General features: G+C 53.0%; 1 protein-coding gene across 1 annotated transcript; it reads right to left on the reverse strand.

Moving 5' to 3' along the window:
* Positions 1–2,078: 2,078 nt before the first annotated feature.
* Positions 2,079–16,088, reverse strand: LOC103582876 (protein Daple-like; the record flags this gene model as incomplete). The annotated part of the gene is made up of 6 exons (XM_008564350.1): positions 2,079–2,223; positions 2,993–3,139; positions 14,042–14,200; positions 14,520–14,601; positions 15,338–15,522; positions 15,948–16,088. Coding segments are annotated over 6 exons (859 nt in total), but the record flags the coding sequence as incomplete, so codon positions are not given.
* Positions 16,089–16,658: the final 570 nt, after the last annotated feature.

The raw sequence follows: 16,658 nt of genomic DNA on the forward strand, positions 1-16,658 counted from the left end.
TACAGACCCAACAGGCCAGAATGTCCTAAAGACCCACAGCAACCACAGGCAAGGCAGCAGTGGTGGGGACGGTGTGTCGTGGCCCCAAGCCAACCTCAGCATCGACACACACATAAACACACATGCTCTCAAACACACAAGGACACTTGGAGGGCTCTGTCCAGACTGTGCTACAAATGAGACAAACCAAATCGAAAACACCTAACCTGAAATAAAACTCCACTAATTCAGAACTTGTGATCACCTGGATAGTACCTTTGTAGTGTTCCTTAAAAAAAAGAACTTTTTTTGATTGTGGTGAAATATACATAAAATTTACCATTTTAACCATTTTTGAGTTTTGTGGCATTAAGCACATTTGCACTGTTCTGCAACCATCGCCATCTCCATCTCCTCTTCATCTTCCCAAGCTCTGTACCCATGAAGAATAATTTTTAAGGTTCTACAATGGAAATGACTATAAGCCTCATTCCTGGTCCAACAAAAGTCAGTGCTTCCAAGACTATTACACGGATGCAACATGTTTATTACTCAAGTAGTCACTGGTTCTTTACTGAGCTGCTCACCGGCACCTGCAGTAACCAAAGTAATTGAATATGTTTTGATGGGACAATGTAATAAGAACAGCTGCCCTCTCCTGGACACTCACCGTAGCCAGGCTTGGGGCTGACACCTCCCTGTCTCATCTCATTTATACTCACAGTGATCCTGTGAGGCAGGTTCATTGCCCCATAGTGCAGACAAGGAAACTGAAGTTTAACGAGGTCAACTACTTGCCCTAGGTCACCCAGCTAACCAGTGGAGGAGCCAGGACTTCAAGCCAGGTCTCTCTGACTCAAGAAACTACTAGACCACCCACTCAAATTACATTCAGGCTTCAACCAACATGTATGAACTCCTAGTGAGGCACCAGGAGATGAGAACACTAGGAATAAAGCATGGTCGCTGACCTTAAAGAGCTGACAAATTATACTGAGTAGTCTGAATCGGTGAAGCCTCACACCCACACCAGCTACCCTGGTCTGAGTCTCAGAAACACTCATCAGCTAGCCTCGAGCAGCCTGCACCACCTCTCTGCTCCACCAGGGGGTAGTAGTCCGTCCCCTCCCCCACCCCCCACTGTGAACTTGGGCTTCCCGAGGCAGGGAATATGCAAGATCCCACCTCGTGCAACCCTTAGGGCCCAGCACAGGCACCAAAGCACAGACTGAGCTAACTGTTCACACATATTAAGGGTTTAATTAACATTTCAGGTTTGAAAATGATAGTACCCCTCGAAGAGAAGAAATAGTCAGCTGCTTTCCCTAACCTTTCCAATATGTTTAGGAATGTTCATTGGAATTTTAAAAAGCCACCCCCCAAACAAGCCAAAGGCCCTATCATACTCTGGAAAGTTCTAAGTAAATATTAACTTGCATTATCAGGTGCCTGGGAATGGTGAACCTGTGCTATTTTGGAACACAGGAACTGGCTTATTGTTTGCCAGAGTGATTTCCTGCTCAAGCGCTGACTGCTGCCTCACCCACCCTGTCCGGGACCCACACCTCGTCTCGGGGCACTGGGCAGCAGTGCAAGCCCAGTAGCAAGAGGAAGGGGCCTGGCAGATCAACCAAGAGCCTGGGTCTCCTGAGCAGCACCCCCCACACAGGAGACAGACAGCAGACGGCATCCATCTTGCCCAATTATGCAAATGAACAAAGGATGTTTATGGTGGGGATTAGCAACCTCTGGGGACAGCTCCTGCCATCCAGAGCTTTCAACCATGCAGACAGGCCTAAGGTGTCTTCTGGGTGTCAGCGTGCTGTGATCTGGATGCTCCTGGGAGTGTCCATATGGGAACTGGGGAACCTGGCAACACTTAATTTGTATTTCACGTCCTGACATCAAGGCTGCCAGGCCCTCTCATGTTTTCCTTGGGGAAAACTGTAATGAAATAGTTCCAAATGGCACATGAAGAAAATCATATTTACTGGGGGTGAATGGATGGGCTGACGTGGAAGATTCAGAGCCAAGGGTTCAGCCCCCGGATGAGGAGGCCGAGCAACCAGGCCGGCTCCCAGGCACCAGGTGCTCCCTACCGTCAGACAGGTCTGCATTCTTGGACAGCTGCTCCAACTCCCAGCCAAGGTGGGCGGATTCGTTCATGCTCTGCTTCTGTGCAATCTCGAGGACCATGTTTTCTTCCAGCAGCTCCTCGATTCGTTTCTTGTCTGTGTCCCGGTCCTAGGGCAGGAAGAGGAGGGAGTGAGGATGCAGCTGGGGACCCTCCGGACCAACCCGGCTTCCGTGCATCTACCACGATTCGCTGTGGATGAAGGGACTCCAAGCACCCGCTCACTTCCAAATACACAACGCTGCACGTAAACGATTTCAACACAGGGCCCCGTTGGGAGAGTTACAGGCATAAAAAGATACCCTGACCTGGCTACCTAGGTTCTGAAGAGAGACCCAAGGTCTCTAACTGAACGTTGTCTGAACATAGTGATGTACCGGCTGGCCAGTTAGCTCAGAGAGTTAGAGTGTGGTGCTGATAACACCAAGGTCCCAGGTTTATTCCCTGTGCTGGCCAGCAAATAAATAAATAAAATTAAGACAAACACAAAGTGACATACTACACAGGGCTTTACTACTATGGCGGTGGGCAGCTTTGTGGCTCTATGATTAGGCTAACAGCCCTCAAGAGCTATAAAGAGACGAACGAATCACAGCTCAACCCACACCAAAACACCAGCAAAGACCCAGCTTGCAAAAGACACATGTATACACTCATCCTTGCAGAAAGCAATACAGAAGTCAAGTGCTATTTGTTCTGTGGGCACTAAGTGGTGCCCACTCAAGCCCACTGGTCTCAGCAACCACTCTTTGCAGTGCACAAGTCACTAGTAGCAGCACCAGTAGCAAACCAGTAGCTAACATATCGGAGACGGGCACGGCATAAACCTGAAACTGCCCCAATGCGTGTTAAATGTGCTAACGCCACCGCCTGCAGTACCAATTCCAGGTCGTGAAGTTTAGATTTCAGCTGCAGGTTCTCCTTCTCCAGCTCGTGGACTTTATCGCCCCGGGCCCGGGCGGCAGTCAGCTGTTCCTCCAGCATGGCTTTGGTTTCAATCAAAATGATATTATCTTCTCTCAGCTCCTGGTTAGCAAAAACATACATGAGAAACATCAGATAAACGTCAGAAGTCTAAAACCAAAGCCCTTTCAGGAATCCGGATCCAAATAGTCGGGGGAGAAGCCTATGGCAGGACATTCTCTCTCTACTTTTTATTGTCTTTACTTTTTCTCATTGGGCAAGGACAAATGGGCTTTCTCCAGTAAAAGAAAAAAATCCATGAATCAAGAAGATATTTAAATTTGGGAAGGCAACACTTCCTCAATGTCTGCTCGAGGCTGGCATGGAGCTAAGCCTTGACATTTACAACCTCATTTGAAGGGACAAGTGCACCCTGTGACAGGTAAGAGACTTCTCTGAGTCCGTTCCCTTCATGAGGAAGAGAGGAGGCCAGGAGCCCAGGCCTCTCAATTCAGCTCTCCTTCCACTGATCAGGGTCCTGGGAAGAATGGCTATTCAGACAAGCTTTCATTCAACACGCAGCTCCTACTTGAGTATTTAACACACATGCTCCTGGAAAAACAAAAGTTCTTGGCAGTTTCCTGGAGATGGGGAGTCTTTAAGACAGTTAAGTTGTCACATAACAAACTAAACAAATATGCACCCCGCAAATCTGTACCAGTGGGGGATCTGCTGGTCTCTGCCCTCGCTGCGGGCAGCCCGGCACTTGAGGCTTCACACTCAAGGGAGGCCCAGCTGTGCACCGCACCTTGCAGCTTCCAGTAAGAGCCCCCTTGGCTTCTCTTCTCCCCCGAGCCCTTCCCAGCACCACTTGGTGCCCCTGGGGCAACTAGATGTCCCCCCAAATGCCTTCACAGTTTACGAAAGCATACACGGGGATCTGTCTGCATCTTTCGGTGGGCAGGGACTCACGGTCACCAACTGGGAGCTGGGCCAGGATTTCTGCTTATCCACGACGTGCTCGTTCTCCTATACAGGCCAGAAGCCAAGGTTCTTAGAAGAGGGAAAACCACAGGCTTTCTGGTCAGTGGACACAGTTTTGATCAAAGCCTGGCAGCTGCTGAAGGGCCTGGTCATTAAGACTCTGGACTCACCTGCGTGCCCTCTCCCTGCCCGTCCCCAGCAGAGACCACATCCAGTTTGTGGCCGGCCCTGCACTAAACATCTATGGCTCTGCCTCACTACTCACAGCAGCCTTCGGGGAGGTGGGGACAGTCCCCTCCTACAGATGAAGGACTGACTCAGGTAAGTTAGGGAATGAGCCCAAAGTCTCAAAGCTGGCGAGGCGAGGAGCAAAGCCAGGGATTGAACTTGGGCCAGAGGGGTCCAGGCCCTGTGTTCTCTCCACTGCCCTCAGCTCCCCAAAGACCCATCCTCGAGGGGCTCATGTGAGTTAAGAGAGGCCCAGACTGCTACTACGACAAATGCCAGAGCACACTGAGGGTTCCAAGCGGGCAGAAGGCCCAGCTTCCCTCTCTGGTCGCTGCCCCCATGGTCCTCACCCACCTTCCAGCAGGGTCTACTCCCCAGCACTCCCAGCGCCACTACTCCCTGTCCCTCAGCAACCACAGCACAGGCTGCCCCTCATCCTCACAACCAACTCCTACTCAGCCTTCAAGACCCAGCCTAGCTGCCCCTCTGAGAAGTGCTTGGAATCCATTCTGTCCCACCTGGCGAGTCAGGGATTTGGGCTCCCAGCGTTCCCTCGGCCCACTCGGAGGGGCTGGCCTGTCCTCCTCCCCGAGACTGGGAAGCCCCTGGGGCAGGACTGTTCACCTTCTGCTCTCATGAGCCTCTCATGTAAGTGCTGGATAACCCCCGCTGGCCAAATCACGCATGAGGGGGGATTGGAGGTGGCAGGTGAGGGGAGCCTTGAAGGACTCGGAGACTTCCAACAGGCAGAGATAAACAAAGGTGCCCAGGAGCAGAAGACAGCGTGGAATGGGATGATTTCTAACTACTACTCAAATTTGCCTCAATTTCCTGGCAGTTTCAATCTTCACTACTTATTAGGCAACAGAAATATCTCAGCTTGCCTCACACACCCCAGCACCTCAGAAGTGAGGATCCAGACTGGAAGAAGCTGTTCCTAAGCTCCTAAAGCAAGCCAAGGAATCCGCCAGCCAGCTGGCACAGGGGAACGAGCGGCCAAGTCCACACCACTGGGCCGCTGCCCAAGGCCAGCTCACCCCACCACGACCCTGACCCTAACCAAACCAGGAGGCTATTTAAAGGCCCGACCCAGCCCAGCAAACAGCTGAGGGGCCACATCTGTGAAGTCACAGGACAGGCCTGAGGGCTGGTGCCCAAGAGGCTCAAGAGCTCCACCTTTTTTCTGGCGGCTGGCCAGCGCAGAGATCTGAACGCTTGACCTTGGTGTTCTAACACCGTTGAGAGCACCACTTCTAATAGGCCACCTTAACTTGGAGCAGCGATTAGGCATGTGGGCTAACGGGGCCCTGGTTTCCAGGTCTGCCACGTACTCTAGCATGGGACCTGTCAACTGTGGACTCCTGTTTTCCAAGATGGGCACGAAAACAGTGTAACGTGGGGGTTAGGTGACGTGGGGGAAGTACTCCATGCACAGCCCTGAGACAGATAAACTCGCCAGCTGCCACTGTCACCATCATTCACAGCCCTGTGTAACACTGTTCAACCCAGCACTCAGCCACTGAGCGTCACCACATGAACAGACAAAAGCTCGTTTCCACGGCTCCCTCCTGATCCTGAGAGCACCAAACACCAGAGGAGATGTGGAATCGGAGAGAGAAACGGCGCCCCCTGTGGGCTCGGGATCACACTGCACAGCTCCGCGAGTGTCCACAGCAGCAGCAGCTGGCCAGGGGGTGTCCTGAGGAGGGAGGTTCCGGGTCATTTGACTCAGGGTGGGCAGGCCTTCTGCTCACTCAGCAAAGATCACCCCTCACTAAACCCTACCTGTACCTCCAGCTTCACAGAAACCCCTCAAGCTTCCCAGAAGACCTGCGTGTTTTTAAACTTTGTCTGATTTGAGGAGCGTGGGGAACTGAATCTTAAACCAAACCAGGTCAGGTCTGTCCTGCTCAACCTCTTAGTGCACCGGATCTCATCACAATTCCTTAGAAGTTATTAAGAAACAAAGAGAGACGCAAAGTCCCAAGTGGGAACAGAAGATCTCCCTGGGTTCAAGGTTTCCTCAGCAGGTTCCCTGAATGTTAACATTCCCCGCTTACAATATGTCTTAGTCCTGACATGAGGTGCCGAAGGCCGGGACCCTTCCTCCGTCCCCAGGTGGCAGTGGCAGCCCGTCACTGTGCCCCTCCACGAGCACCTGTACTTCACCACTCCCCCACATCCCTTTTCTCTGTCCCGCTTCCCTTTATCTCCTCCTTCCTTGTGAGGGCTGGGGCTCATGTTCAATCACTGGCAGGTGGTCAAGGTCCTGGAGACCAGTTACATTCCTACCCCAGGTCCACCTGCTAAGCAACCGTGACATGGGGCAAGTTATTAATTAATCTTTCATTTTCTCATCTCAAAAAATTAGAGGAACTAACAGTGTCTGCTGTACCTCACAGGGCCACCATGAGGCTTAAATGCAATGATGCATTTGGAGCGTAACACGGTCCTGGCACATAGAAAAAGCTCCACAAATACATGGTCATTACTGAGAGCCTTACTGTGCAATTAGTCTGGGCCAGACCATGGGTCTATAAAGGACCAAACAGTAAATACTTTCAGCTCTGCAGGAGCTAAGTGTCCTTTACAACTACTCAACTCCACAGGGGTAGCCCAAAAGCAGCCAAAGACAACAAATGGATATAACTTTGTTCCCATAAAACTTTACTTGTAATAACTGGTGGTGGGCCAGATCTGGCTCATGGACTGCAGTATGCTGACTCCTGGGCTAGGCGACGTGCTGGGTAAGAGGACTCAAGGTCAGTAAGGCACAGTCCCCATCTTCAGGGAGCTTATGGTCTGGTTGGGAAACAGACAGGAAAACACTTCACTACAATGCCATGAGAGGAGTGCTGCCTGGAGTTAAGAAGGGGGTCTCCAAAGGACATAGGAAGCAGGAGGCTGGGGGACACACCCTTCAGAGCTTGTTCTCTGATCTGGCTCTGGACTGTGACTCCTGAACTGAGTCTTAAAGGGTCTGGAACATGAGCCAGATGCAAGAGGTGGGTTGGGCCCAGGAAGCACCCGTGCAAAGCTGCAGGAGCCCTAGGGCAGCTGTGGGGGTTCCACAGGGGACCAGAAGTGGGCAAGTGCCAGAGAAGGGGTGAGGAATGGATTTTATCCCAAGAGCAGTGGAGAGGTGCCTGATGAGCTGCTGCAAAGGCCCCGCTGGCAGTGGGACAGAGGATGTGAGCCAGGAGAGATGAAGACAGGACGGCCAGTTCAGATATTTGCGGAGGGCACTGTGAGCATTCACGAAATCACACAAGCAGGCAGCACACACAAGGCTGGTGAGCTGTAGGGCACACCCACGCTGCAAACGCCTGCCTCAACAGCCATGTGCTGGGAGGTGGGAAGTGGGCTTGAGAGGACAGGGAGCCCCTCGAGCCTGGCACAGGTGGGGAGGAGGGATGGAGAAACAAGGCTGACTCGTGTCTGGCTTAAGCACCCAAGTGAGTGGACAGTGACGCCAGTCCAGATACAATCCAGGCAGGTTTGGAGGCAAAAGGCAATGACCTTGGGCATATTGACCTTGAGAGTCCTACAGACTAGCTGTATGGACTGAGACTAGCATCCGAGAGAGAGATCAGCATAAAGACTGAGACCTGGGACATGCTGGTCTGTACATGTTGGCTAAAGGAAGGGGCGGGAGGCAGGCGAGACACCCATGGAGCAGAGGGCTGAGGTGGGGACGAAGGGCCAGGTGTCCAGGGTGGGCAGAGGAAGGGGGTCAACCATGTGCACCTGCGAGGGCAGAGTGAGGGTCGGAGGAAAGTCAGGAGCTCGCCTCGTCAGGGAGTGAGCAGAACCAGAGCCGGGGGGACGTGACGGGAGGTGACTGGGGCTGTGAGGGGTGGGCCAGGGAGGCTGAGCCCTGCTTGCTGGATCAGGCGACTGTCATGGAGCTCCTGATTCCCAAGAGTGGCTCTGGATGAGGCGGCAGCCTGCAGCAGACCGGGAGGGGCCGGGTTTCATGCAGGTTTGTCTGTGAAGGGACGCCAAGGGACTGGGGCAGCTTGAGAGAGCTGGGGAAAAGTGGGAAGGCTTGCTATTTTGTTTTCTTTCAATTTAAAGAAGAGAGTCTTGGGTATCCTAAGGCACCAGAATCGAATCAATAAACATGCACTTCTTGAGCACCTTCTCCTCCTGAGGACTGAGATGCTGCTGAGAGCTGCGGGAACCCTAGGGTGTGGGTGGGGAGGTTCTGCCCAGTCAGAGGAGGGTCAGTGGAGCAGGAGCCCAGCTCCTAAGCCCAGATGGGCAGGGTGGACCAAACTGACCACACACCCCCATCCTGATCCTGGCACCTCTAGTGTTATCTTGGGGGTGTGGCTCTGGACTGGGGGTGGTGCTCATGTGTGTGCACAACACTCTGGAACTGATCCCAGTTCCTAACGGGCTGGTGCCTGGCCCACAACCCAGCCCTATCCTTGGCTGGCCCCTGGCTGCACAGATCCACTCCAGGGCCCCATCTCTTCTAGGGAGGCTCCCTGTGGAGAGGGGCTCGCTAGGATAACACATGCCCATGCCACAGGAAGCCAAGGCATGAGGATCTTGAAATACCCAGGCTACCCCCTCCTTTTGCAGGTGTGGACCAGATTTGCCCAACACCCAGTGAATTGGTGTTGCAGCGAGGACTGAGCCCAGGGAGGTCTCTGCCTCTGAGCTGTTGACGCTGAAGCCAGCACCACCTAGAAAGCTGTAATTTGCATGGGATGGGACTCAGGATGCACCCGGCACCACTGCTCTGCCCTCTGCCTGCGGTGGGGGAGTCCATCATAAACACGGGCAAAGGGAACCCACCAGGCAACTCCTCCCTGCCTTCGTCCTCCTTCCTCTGGCCCGGCGGCGCTGAGCGGGACTACTGTCTGCACAGCGACGTCCAGGACCACGGTGCCGCCTCCCCACACCGCCCCCTGCACTGAGGGATGGACGGATGCCCACTCCTTTCTCCTCTGTTGTTCCAACCCTTATGTAAACTAGACTAGGAAACACAAAAAGAGCTACCAGAAGTTTAAAAACAAAACGTAAATTTGTGTGCCATGTTTTTCTAGCCAAAATTAACCTTGCCCTCACCCTGAACCCACAGTCTTTTATCTTTTCCTCCCATGTGGCGAGAACTCCCTTTGGTGAGACGCACTTATGCATTTCTCAGCAGTCAGACTGGGCAGGCCCAAGGGAGGACAGCCGGGCCACCTGTCTCTCCCCCCATTCCTAGTGTCCCACACGTGGCAGGTGCTCACAGACATGAGCCCGCACGAATGCACAACCACACTCCTCTGCTCTCCTGCCCATCACATCTAACACTGTCTCCAGTCCTAAGGAGACACAACACTCATGGTTCTTTCTCCAGACTGCAAGTCCTGATGGCAGAGCAATGGGTTTTACCTGACTTGTGCCCTGATCACCAAGTGCTTTGGGTAAGCCAGGCCCCTGCATGCAGTCACGTAAGACAGGGTCCCTGTTCTCAGGGGTTCAAGGTCCACACAAAAAGCCTCTGGTGGGCTGGCTGGTTAGCTTAGGTGGTTACAGTGCAGTGTCAAAACACCAAGTTCCAGGGTTCAGATCCCTGTACTAATCAGCCACTAAAAAAAAAAAAAAAAAAAAAAAGACCCTGAGGAGGAGGGGCTGGGGTCAGGATTCCTGTGTCTGGGAGAAGAGGCCATTGGAGGCCCAGACTCCTGGGGCTGAGGGAGGACTAGATTTGGGGCTCATCTCCAGTTTGCACGATCTAAGGCTTGGGGGCGTGGTTTCTTGGTGGGGTTGGAGATCTGAGGATCTTTCAACTGACATGATTGTAAAAGTTTTTTTCAAAGATAAAAAGTGAAACTTCTCTACTGCAAACCCACTCACCAGAGGCTGCCACTGTCAACAACTTGGTGTGGACTTTTAACTGCATGCCCACATACACGCATTATGGGTAAATATGCTTTTTTCACTCTTATTTGTCTCATAAGTAGTCTCCCTCCACCCTGCGCAAAAAGCCATGACCTCTGACCACGCTCACCCACAGACTGGCCCCTGGGCTCTGCAGACCCCACCCATCACAGAGGGAAGCCAGCAGGAAAAGTCCTCTGTCCATCTAGGGTCACGGCCCTTGAGGTTGGGAGTGCAGAACAGTCACCTGGGAGAAAGCCCACAGAATGCAGATTTCCAGGGCTCACTCCCTAGGGTCAGGGCCGAGGGCCGGGAATGCACATTTTAAACAGGCACCTCAGCTGATTCTGATCAAAGACACAGAACACATCTTGAGAAATGAAGAGGTAAAACTATGGAAAGCTGTTTCACAGCTTTAAACTGATTAATATTTTAAACTGTTTCATAATTAAATTGATGTGGTTAACCAAATATGAGCTTATTCAAAATGCTTAATGTCCCTGTTGTCCTTTTATTTGGATTGCCCCCTTCACCACCAATATTTATTATAAAAAATATAAAAAGTACTGAAAAGCTAAAATAATTGTATCACACGCACCGCTTACCTTAGGTTTCTACAATTAACATTTTGCTGTATTTGCTTTATTATGTATCCATCCTTCTAGCCATCTCTCCATCCACTTTATTTCTATTTTTTGGATGTGTACACCTCATACTTAAGGTCTTTCCTAATCTAACATTTCAACAACTCCAGGTCAACCTCAATTCACAGATGCATTTCTGCATGGCACTGTGTGCTTTCAATTGCTTAGAAATTCTTCTTAAGGAATCTCATGGCAAATCCCTTGGAAATGTGCATCACTATACCCTGAAAAATCTGAATTTTTATATAAAGCTGGACTTATTTATTAAAACGCAAACACAGGCCCAAAGTCACCTGTGAATTAAGGCAGCATTGGCCCCTTGACACGAAGCCCACTTAGCACTAGGGGGACAGACTGACCCAGGCCCCTGCTTCTGGGGGAGGGGGTCTGACCTCGATCCCCCTAAGGCCTAGACAGCACTTGGCTTTCATCCCAGAGCAACCTGTCTGGAGGTCTCTGAGCTGCATTCCAAGTTAACTCCAACACACACCTGAGTGCTCAGGCAGGCGGCAGCCAGGGGAGGCCCTGCCCCCGCACTTGGCCTCTGTAGGCATCTGAGAAGGTAGGGGGTTCACAGCAGCTCAGCAGCTGCTGCTATGTGCATGCAGAGAATGCAGTGCTGCCCAAAGCCAGCCCCAGACCAGCACCAGATGTAATTCCCTCACAAAGTGCTTCCCCAACACCTCCTTGGGGCCAGGGTTAATTCTAGACACTGAGAACATACCCGTGAACAACACAAACCACACTCCTGTCCAGGGGCCTTATTCCCATGGGATTGGGGGAAGCGCTGGTAGAAAGCGAGGCTGGAGCCAGGCAGACTTGGGTCCACGCAGCCCAAGGGAGCTTCTGAAATACACAGCACACACCCCCAGCCCCCACCTGTCAAACATTTGATGGGACAGTACCCTACACATGTTCTGAGACTAGGCCCTGGAACCCCCTCCCGCCGCCCCACTCACCTCTGGACACTCCAGGACCTCTTGACCCTAACCTTGTCTCCGGGCTCCTCACACACGTTGCTTTCTCGGGCTTCCAGGCCTTCACTTCTCCCTGTGCATGGCTTTCCCTGCCTGGTTAACGCCTCTTTACCATTTCAGACCTCACTTTCAACAGGGCCTTCCCAGGACAGCCTCCCCTGCCCCCACCCCCAGTCTGGGAGAGGGGCCCTCCCATGGCCCCCAGCACAGCACTTCACAGTGCTGCGTCATAACACTGAGCTCGCCTGCAGCCTCTCCCCAGACAGCAAGCTGTGCGAGGACCAGGGGTCTCCCCATCTTCTCCTTCATGCGGCTCAGTTAATGAAGGAGGCAAAGTCACTCATAAACAGAAGGGTGTCAGGCCTGCCAGAGGGGCAAGGGAGGGGATCACGAATTGTCCCAGGCATCCCATGAGGACTGAAGACACTTCCCGAGGCTGCTGTAACTACTCCAGTCCCAGCACAAGCGCACATGCACTCCTGTCCTCACTGTTCATCCGAGTCCTGATGTCGGGGCATCCAAAAAGAGAGCGATTCTCTCCCCCCTGTAGTGACCTGGACCAGCCCAACCCATCAGCCAGCCTTGGCCACCTAGCATCTGCAAACCCACGTGGGCGTCACCACCCACCCCTGAGGAAACGTCTCAGGTGACAGATGCTATTTCTCTTCTATAAAATGTAAGGCATTGCTAACCTCATGGTAACGTTTCACTGAAAATTATTATCCATATGAAAAATATGGCTATGACTAGACAGAGGCGTGAAACTTAAGAACGTGGAACAGGAGTCTCACATGAACCCCTCTAAAAGTCTGCGAGCTCCTGTCGAAGGGAGCACAACTTGTTTGTTCCTAGATCCGCTGCTCCTGGTGCAGGGGTTGGTAGCATCAGGGCAGGCACCGAGACGACGTGTCTGCGTGACTGAGCAAGGATGCTCAGACAAGGCCTGGAAAGAATGCGGAAGCTGGATCCTCCTAAAACCCACCCACCCCCCACGGCACAGAGTGTCGGGTTGGGACGTGGGAGTCGCACTCCATTTGTGACTGCGCTTTGGGGCTGCACAAAGTTCCCAGTGTGCAGAAGGGGCTACTGAGGCAGCAGTCTGCGGAAGCGTGTGTGTTGTGGTCCCCGACCCTCCCACCTGTGTCATTTCCAGTAAGGGACAAAGCTCCATAGGTACACACCCATGTCCTGGAACCTGCCTGTGCTAGGGATTTATGCCTCTCTTGATCAGCAGGGCCAGTGGGCCGTTTCCAGGACAAAGCCAAGACTGGTCTCCCCTCCTGCCCCCGGCTCAGGCCCAGGCTGCCTATACCCAACACCAAGGGCGCCTTCCCAGTAGGGGGCAAGGTGAGTCACCCTGGGGCTCACATTCCTCAGGGGACACTCCCTGAGCAGGTTTGAGGCACAAACAGGCCCTCAGCCGCAGCCTTCTCCACCCCGCCTCCCAGCCCAGGGACTTGAGGGCCTGACGACAGCATGACAGCAATTCAAGTTCTCCAGCCAACAGCCCTCCTAAGCAAGCCTGCTGGCGCTTTGGCAGGAGCCCTGCAGCAGGGAAAGGGGCAATACCGTGCTCCCCAGATCTCCAGTCGCTGCAGAAGCCTCCTGGCCATCAAGAAGAGGTGTCAGGATGATTGTTTAGCATCAGACACATCACGCAATATGTACCGACATCCTGATCTCACCGAGCTCTTTGAGCAGAGTGAGTTCACACAGGTAAACAGAACCACGTCCAAATCCCCTGGGATGGACAATGGGGGCAAGACTCCCAAATCCTCAGAAAAGAATGTCCTGGAAGCCACTGCAGATATGAGGCCATGGGGGTGAGTGATCCAGGCATCAGTGACCTCACCTGGGTCTGGGTCTCACCTACATTGACCTGTGACCTCAATATGATTTAAAATAAAGACTGTTAGAGCAGCTTCCACTATGAGGGCTTACTACAGGACTTGCCCAAACACAAGTTGCTGCATAGGTATTTTTATTATTATTGCTATCTTACAGATGAGGAAACTGAGTCCTAGCAAATTAGCCACAGAAATTGCAAGATGTCTTAAAATACACAAATAGAAGGTCATCACTGTAGCATGAAGTAGAAGGAAACCCTAAAAGGAATCATTGCCCTCTGTCATCTAACCACATTCCTCCCCTCAAGCAGCTGGCACTGTGAGACAGGAAAGGAGCAAGCGAGAGGCCCTTTGGGGACATCCAGACAGGCTGAGGTACAGGGAAGCATCTGCTGTAGAAATCTCATAGCTCCTCTCCCCAAACACCTCCAACGACAGGCCAGTCCGAATGTACTGGCCGCCTACCTCCATGCGAGCCTTGTAGAAGTCCACGTCGTGCAGCTTCTCTTTGCAGCGAACCAGCTCCATCTCCAGCCTCTCCACGCGGTTCGCCTTCTCCCGCAGGGAATCTAGCTCATCTCGGTAGGCACGTGCAGAACGGGCGTCCGCAGCCAGCTGGATGTTCTGGAAGGTGGACAAAGGCAGGGGAGCCTGGCTTAGGGCACCCCTTTGGAGAGGGAAGAAAGGGCCAAGTCCCTAAAACATGGTGTCTCCAGGACGTCCCAAGAAAAGCCAGTGCCTAGTGGCCAAGGGGCTCCGTGTGCATGCCACCATGTGGGGTCTCCACATACTGTCACTAAGAAACAGTCATTTCACGGTGGTTCTCAGGACAACTGGCTCTGGGGCAGCTCTGCTGGAAGCACGTGATGTTGCATTCCTGACCACGTTACTGGGACATCCCACCCCGCCACCTCCTGGTTACACAGCATGGCCTTCCGCTCACCTCCTGCTTGACTTTCTGCAGCTCCAGAACCAGCTGATCTACCTCGTGTCTGGTGTCCACAAGCTGCTCTGTCTTCTCCTCCCTGCAGAGGTGAGTAGGAGGAAGAGTGTAAGGAGTAGGGAGGGGGCTTCCCTAGGCAAGCCACTGGGAGCAGGCTACCACTTCCCAAAATCACAGTGGGAAAAGGAAGGGACCCAGGCTTCTGCGGGTACAGAGGAGATCTGTTTATGGGGCCTGCAAGAAGGCTCCCAACTCAAGATTCTTTTCTCTTTTTACCTTTTCAACACTTGTCCTCAAACTATATCCACCAACCATCCGGGTTTCCCTCTGAGTGTGCGGGATGGGTAAGGAGATCCCAGCCACAGCTGTACCACTCCACAGCCAAGCAGCATGGGCCTGCTGATGGCAAGGTAGAGGCAGGTGGCTCCCCAGATGACAAGCCAAGTGACATTCACCAGCTACAGGAAACTCAGGAGAACAGGTTCCCTCCAGCCAAGAAACGCACCAGTGTGTGCTCATTCCAGCTCCAAACCAGACCTGACTGTGGACAGCAGTCTATTTCTGCTGATGGTCTATAACGTTCAGCCTGGCAGGAGCCCCAAAGACCGGGAAGCACCCCTCCCTTCCTGTGCAGGCCCAAGGAGGACAGACAATTGGTCACCAGTCAAAGGGGGAGCTCACAGCAGATGCAGCTGCCTCCCAGCCCGCGGCAGAGCTGGTCCATCTGCAGCCCTGCACATGCGAGTGAGCCTCACAGTGGCAATGTGTCTCTGCCACACCACACAGGAGGAGGGACCGCAGCCCAGGATGGGACTCACAGCTCCTGCCGGACGCGCCGCAGCCGGGCCTTGGTGTCAGCCAGCTCCACAGCCAGGTGCTGCTTGTCTTCGCCGGAGAGGCTGCTGGTGGGGCTGGGGGTGGAGTCGGCACTGGAGGACTTGCTGGGGCTGGGGGGATGCTGCGCCTGCAGGTAGTCACGTTCCTGCGTCAGGTCCACAATCAACTGCAGTGGGCAGAGCAGGTACGGTCACTGGCATGCTCCTGGGCCCAGCATGGTGCCTGAGCTCAGACTGGGTAAAAAACCCACCAAAAGACAAGAGAAGATTTCAACTAAGACTGACAAACTGGGAGGGAGGCAGCAGAGGCTGATAGAAGTTTTTTAAAAAGGTGAAATATTGAGTGGGACGAAGAGGACTGCATGGGTGGAGGAAGGGGCCCAAGCTGGGCATCCTGATCAATGTCCGTCCTCCCACATCATCTCCTAAGGGACATTCACTGTAAGGGCCAGAACCAGGGAGAGCAGCTGTGCCCCACCCCCACCAGGATCCAACCAGCAGGACTGGGAGGCGTCCAGGCTCAAGGTGGAAAGAGGAGATGAAAGAGAGTGCTCGTGTCTCTCGTGCCCCAGGCCACTGGTCATGGACGCACCTCTGTGCACTCGTCCCGCTCATCAATGAGCCTCCGGAGGTGGAACACCATGTTCCTCGAGAGGGCCTCTAGCTCCTCCGGGGCCACATCTGGCAGTTCCAGCCACTGCAAGTCAAACACGTTCTCCTGGTTGTGGGTCACCTGCGGGCACACACAGTACAGCTGCAGAGACCCCGGGTGCTCCTGAGAGTGCCTGCCTGGCCATGGCCATGCGGCCCAGGCAGAAGCTGCTTGACTCGCACACCGTGGACAGTGTGTCATGCCACCGACATGATTAATCCCTCGTTGACAAGTTTTCTGCAGCGAGCAGCAGGGCTCCTTGTGCAAGTTTAGCCAAGCTCTTTGGTGGAGCTCTAGTAATACAAACCACTTCTGCTTTCAAAACCAGTTCAAAAAAGGACACTGACTTTTTTTACTATCAGAAAGCAATTCCTATGATTATTCCCCTAAAAGGTCCAGGGACAGTAAGATATTTTCACTGGAGCTACATCAAGTTAAAATGCAAAGAAGGTAAAGCTCAGGGTGGGAGGTGAGAGGAAGGGACTGTATGTTATTAAAATAAAATCTAATGCAAATAGAGCAAAACGTGATGAACGTTATGTCAGAATGCTGGGCACGCAGCAACTGTGAGTGAGTTTCATTTTGGGGAAACTATTCATAATCTAAAACAATTTTCAGGTGAGCCTGGATCTCAACCCCCCCCCCCCCCCA

The sequence above is a fragment of the Galeopterus variegatus genome, unplaced genomic scaffold (assembly GCF_000696425.1).
Source record: "Galeopterus variegatus unplaced genomic scaffold, G_variegatus-3.0.2 Scaffold18313, whole genome shotgun sequence".
Lineage (NCBI taxonomy): Eukaryota > Metazoa > Chordata > Mammalia > Dermoptera > Cynocephalidae > Galeopterus > Galeopterus variegatus.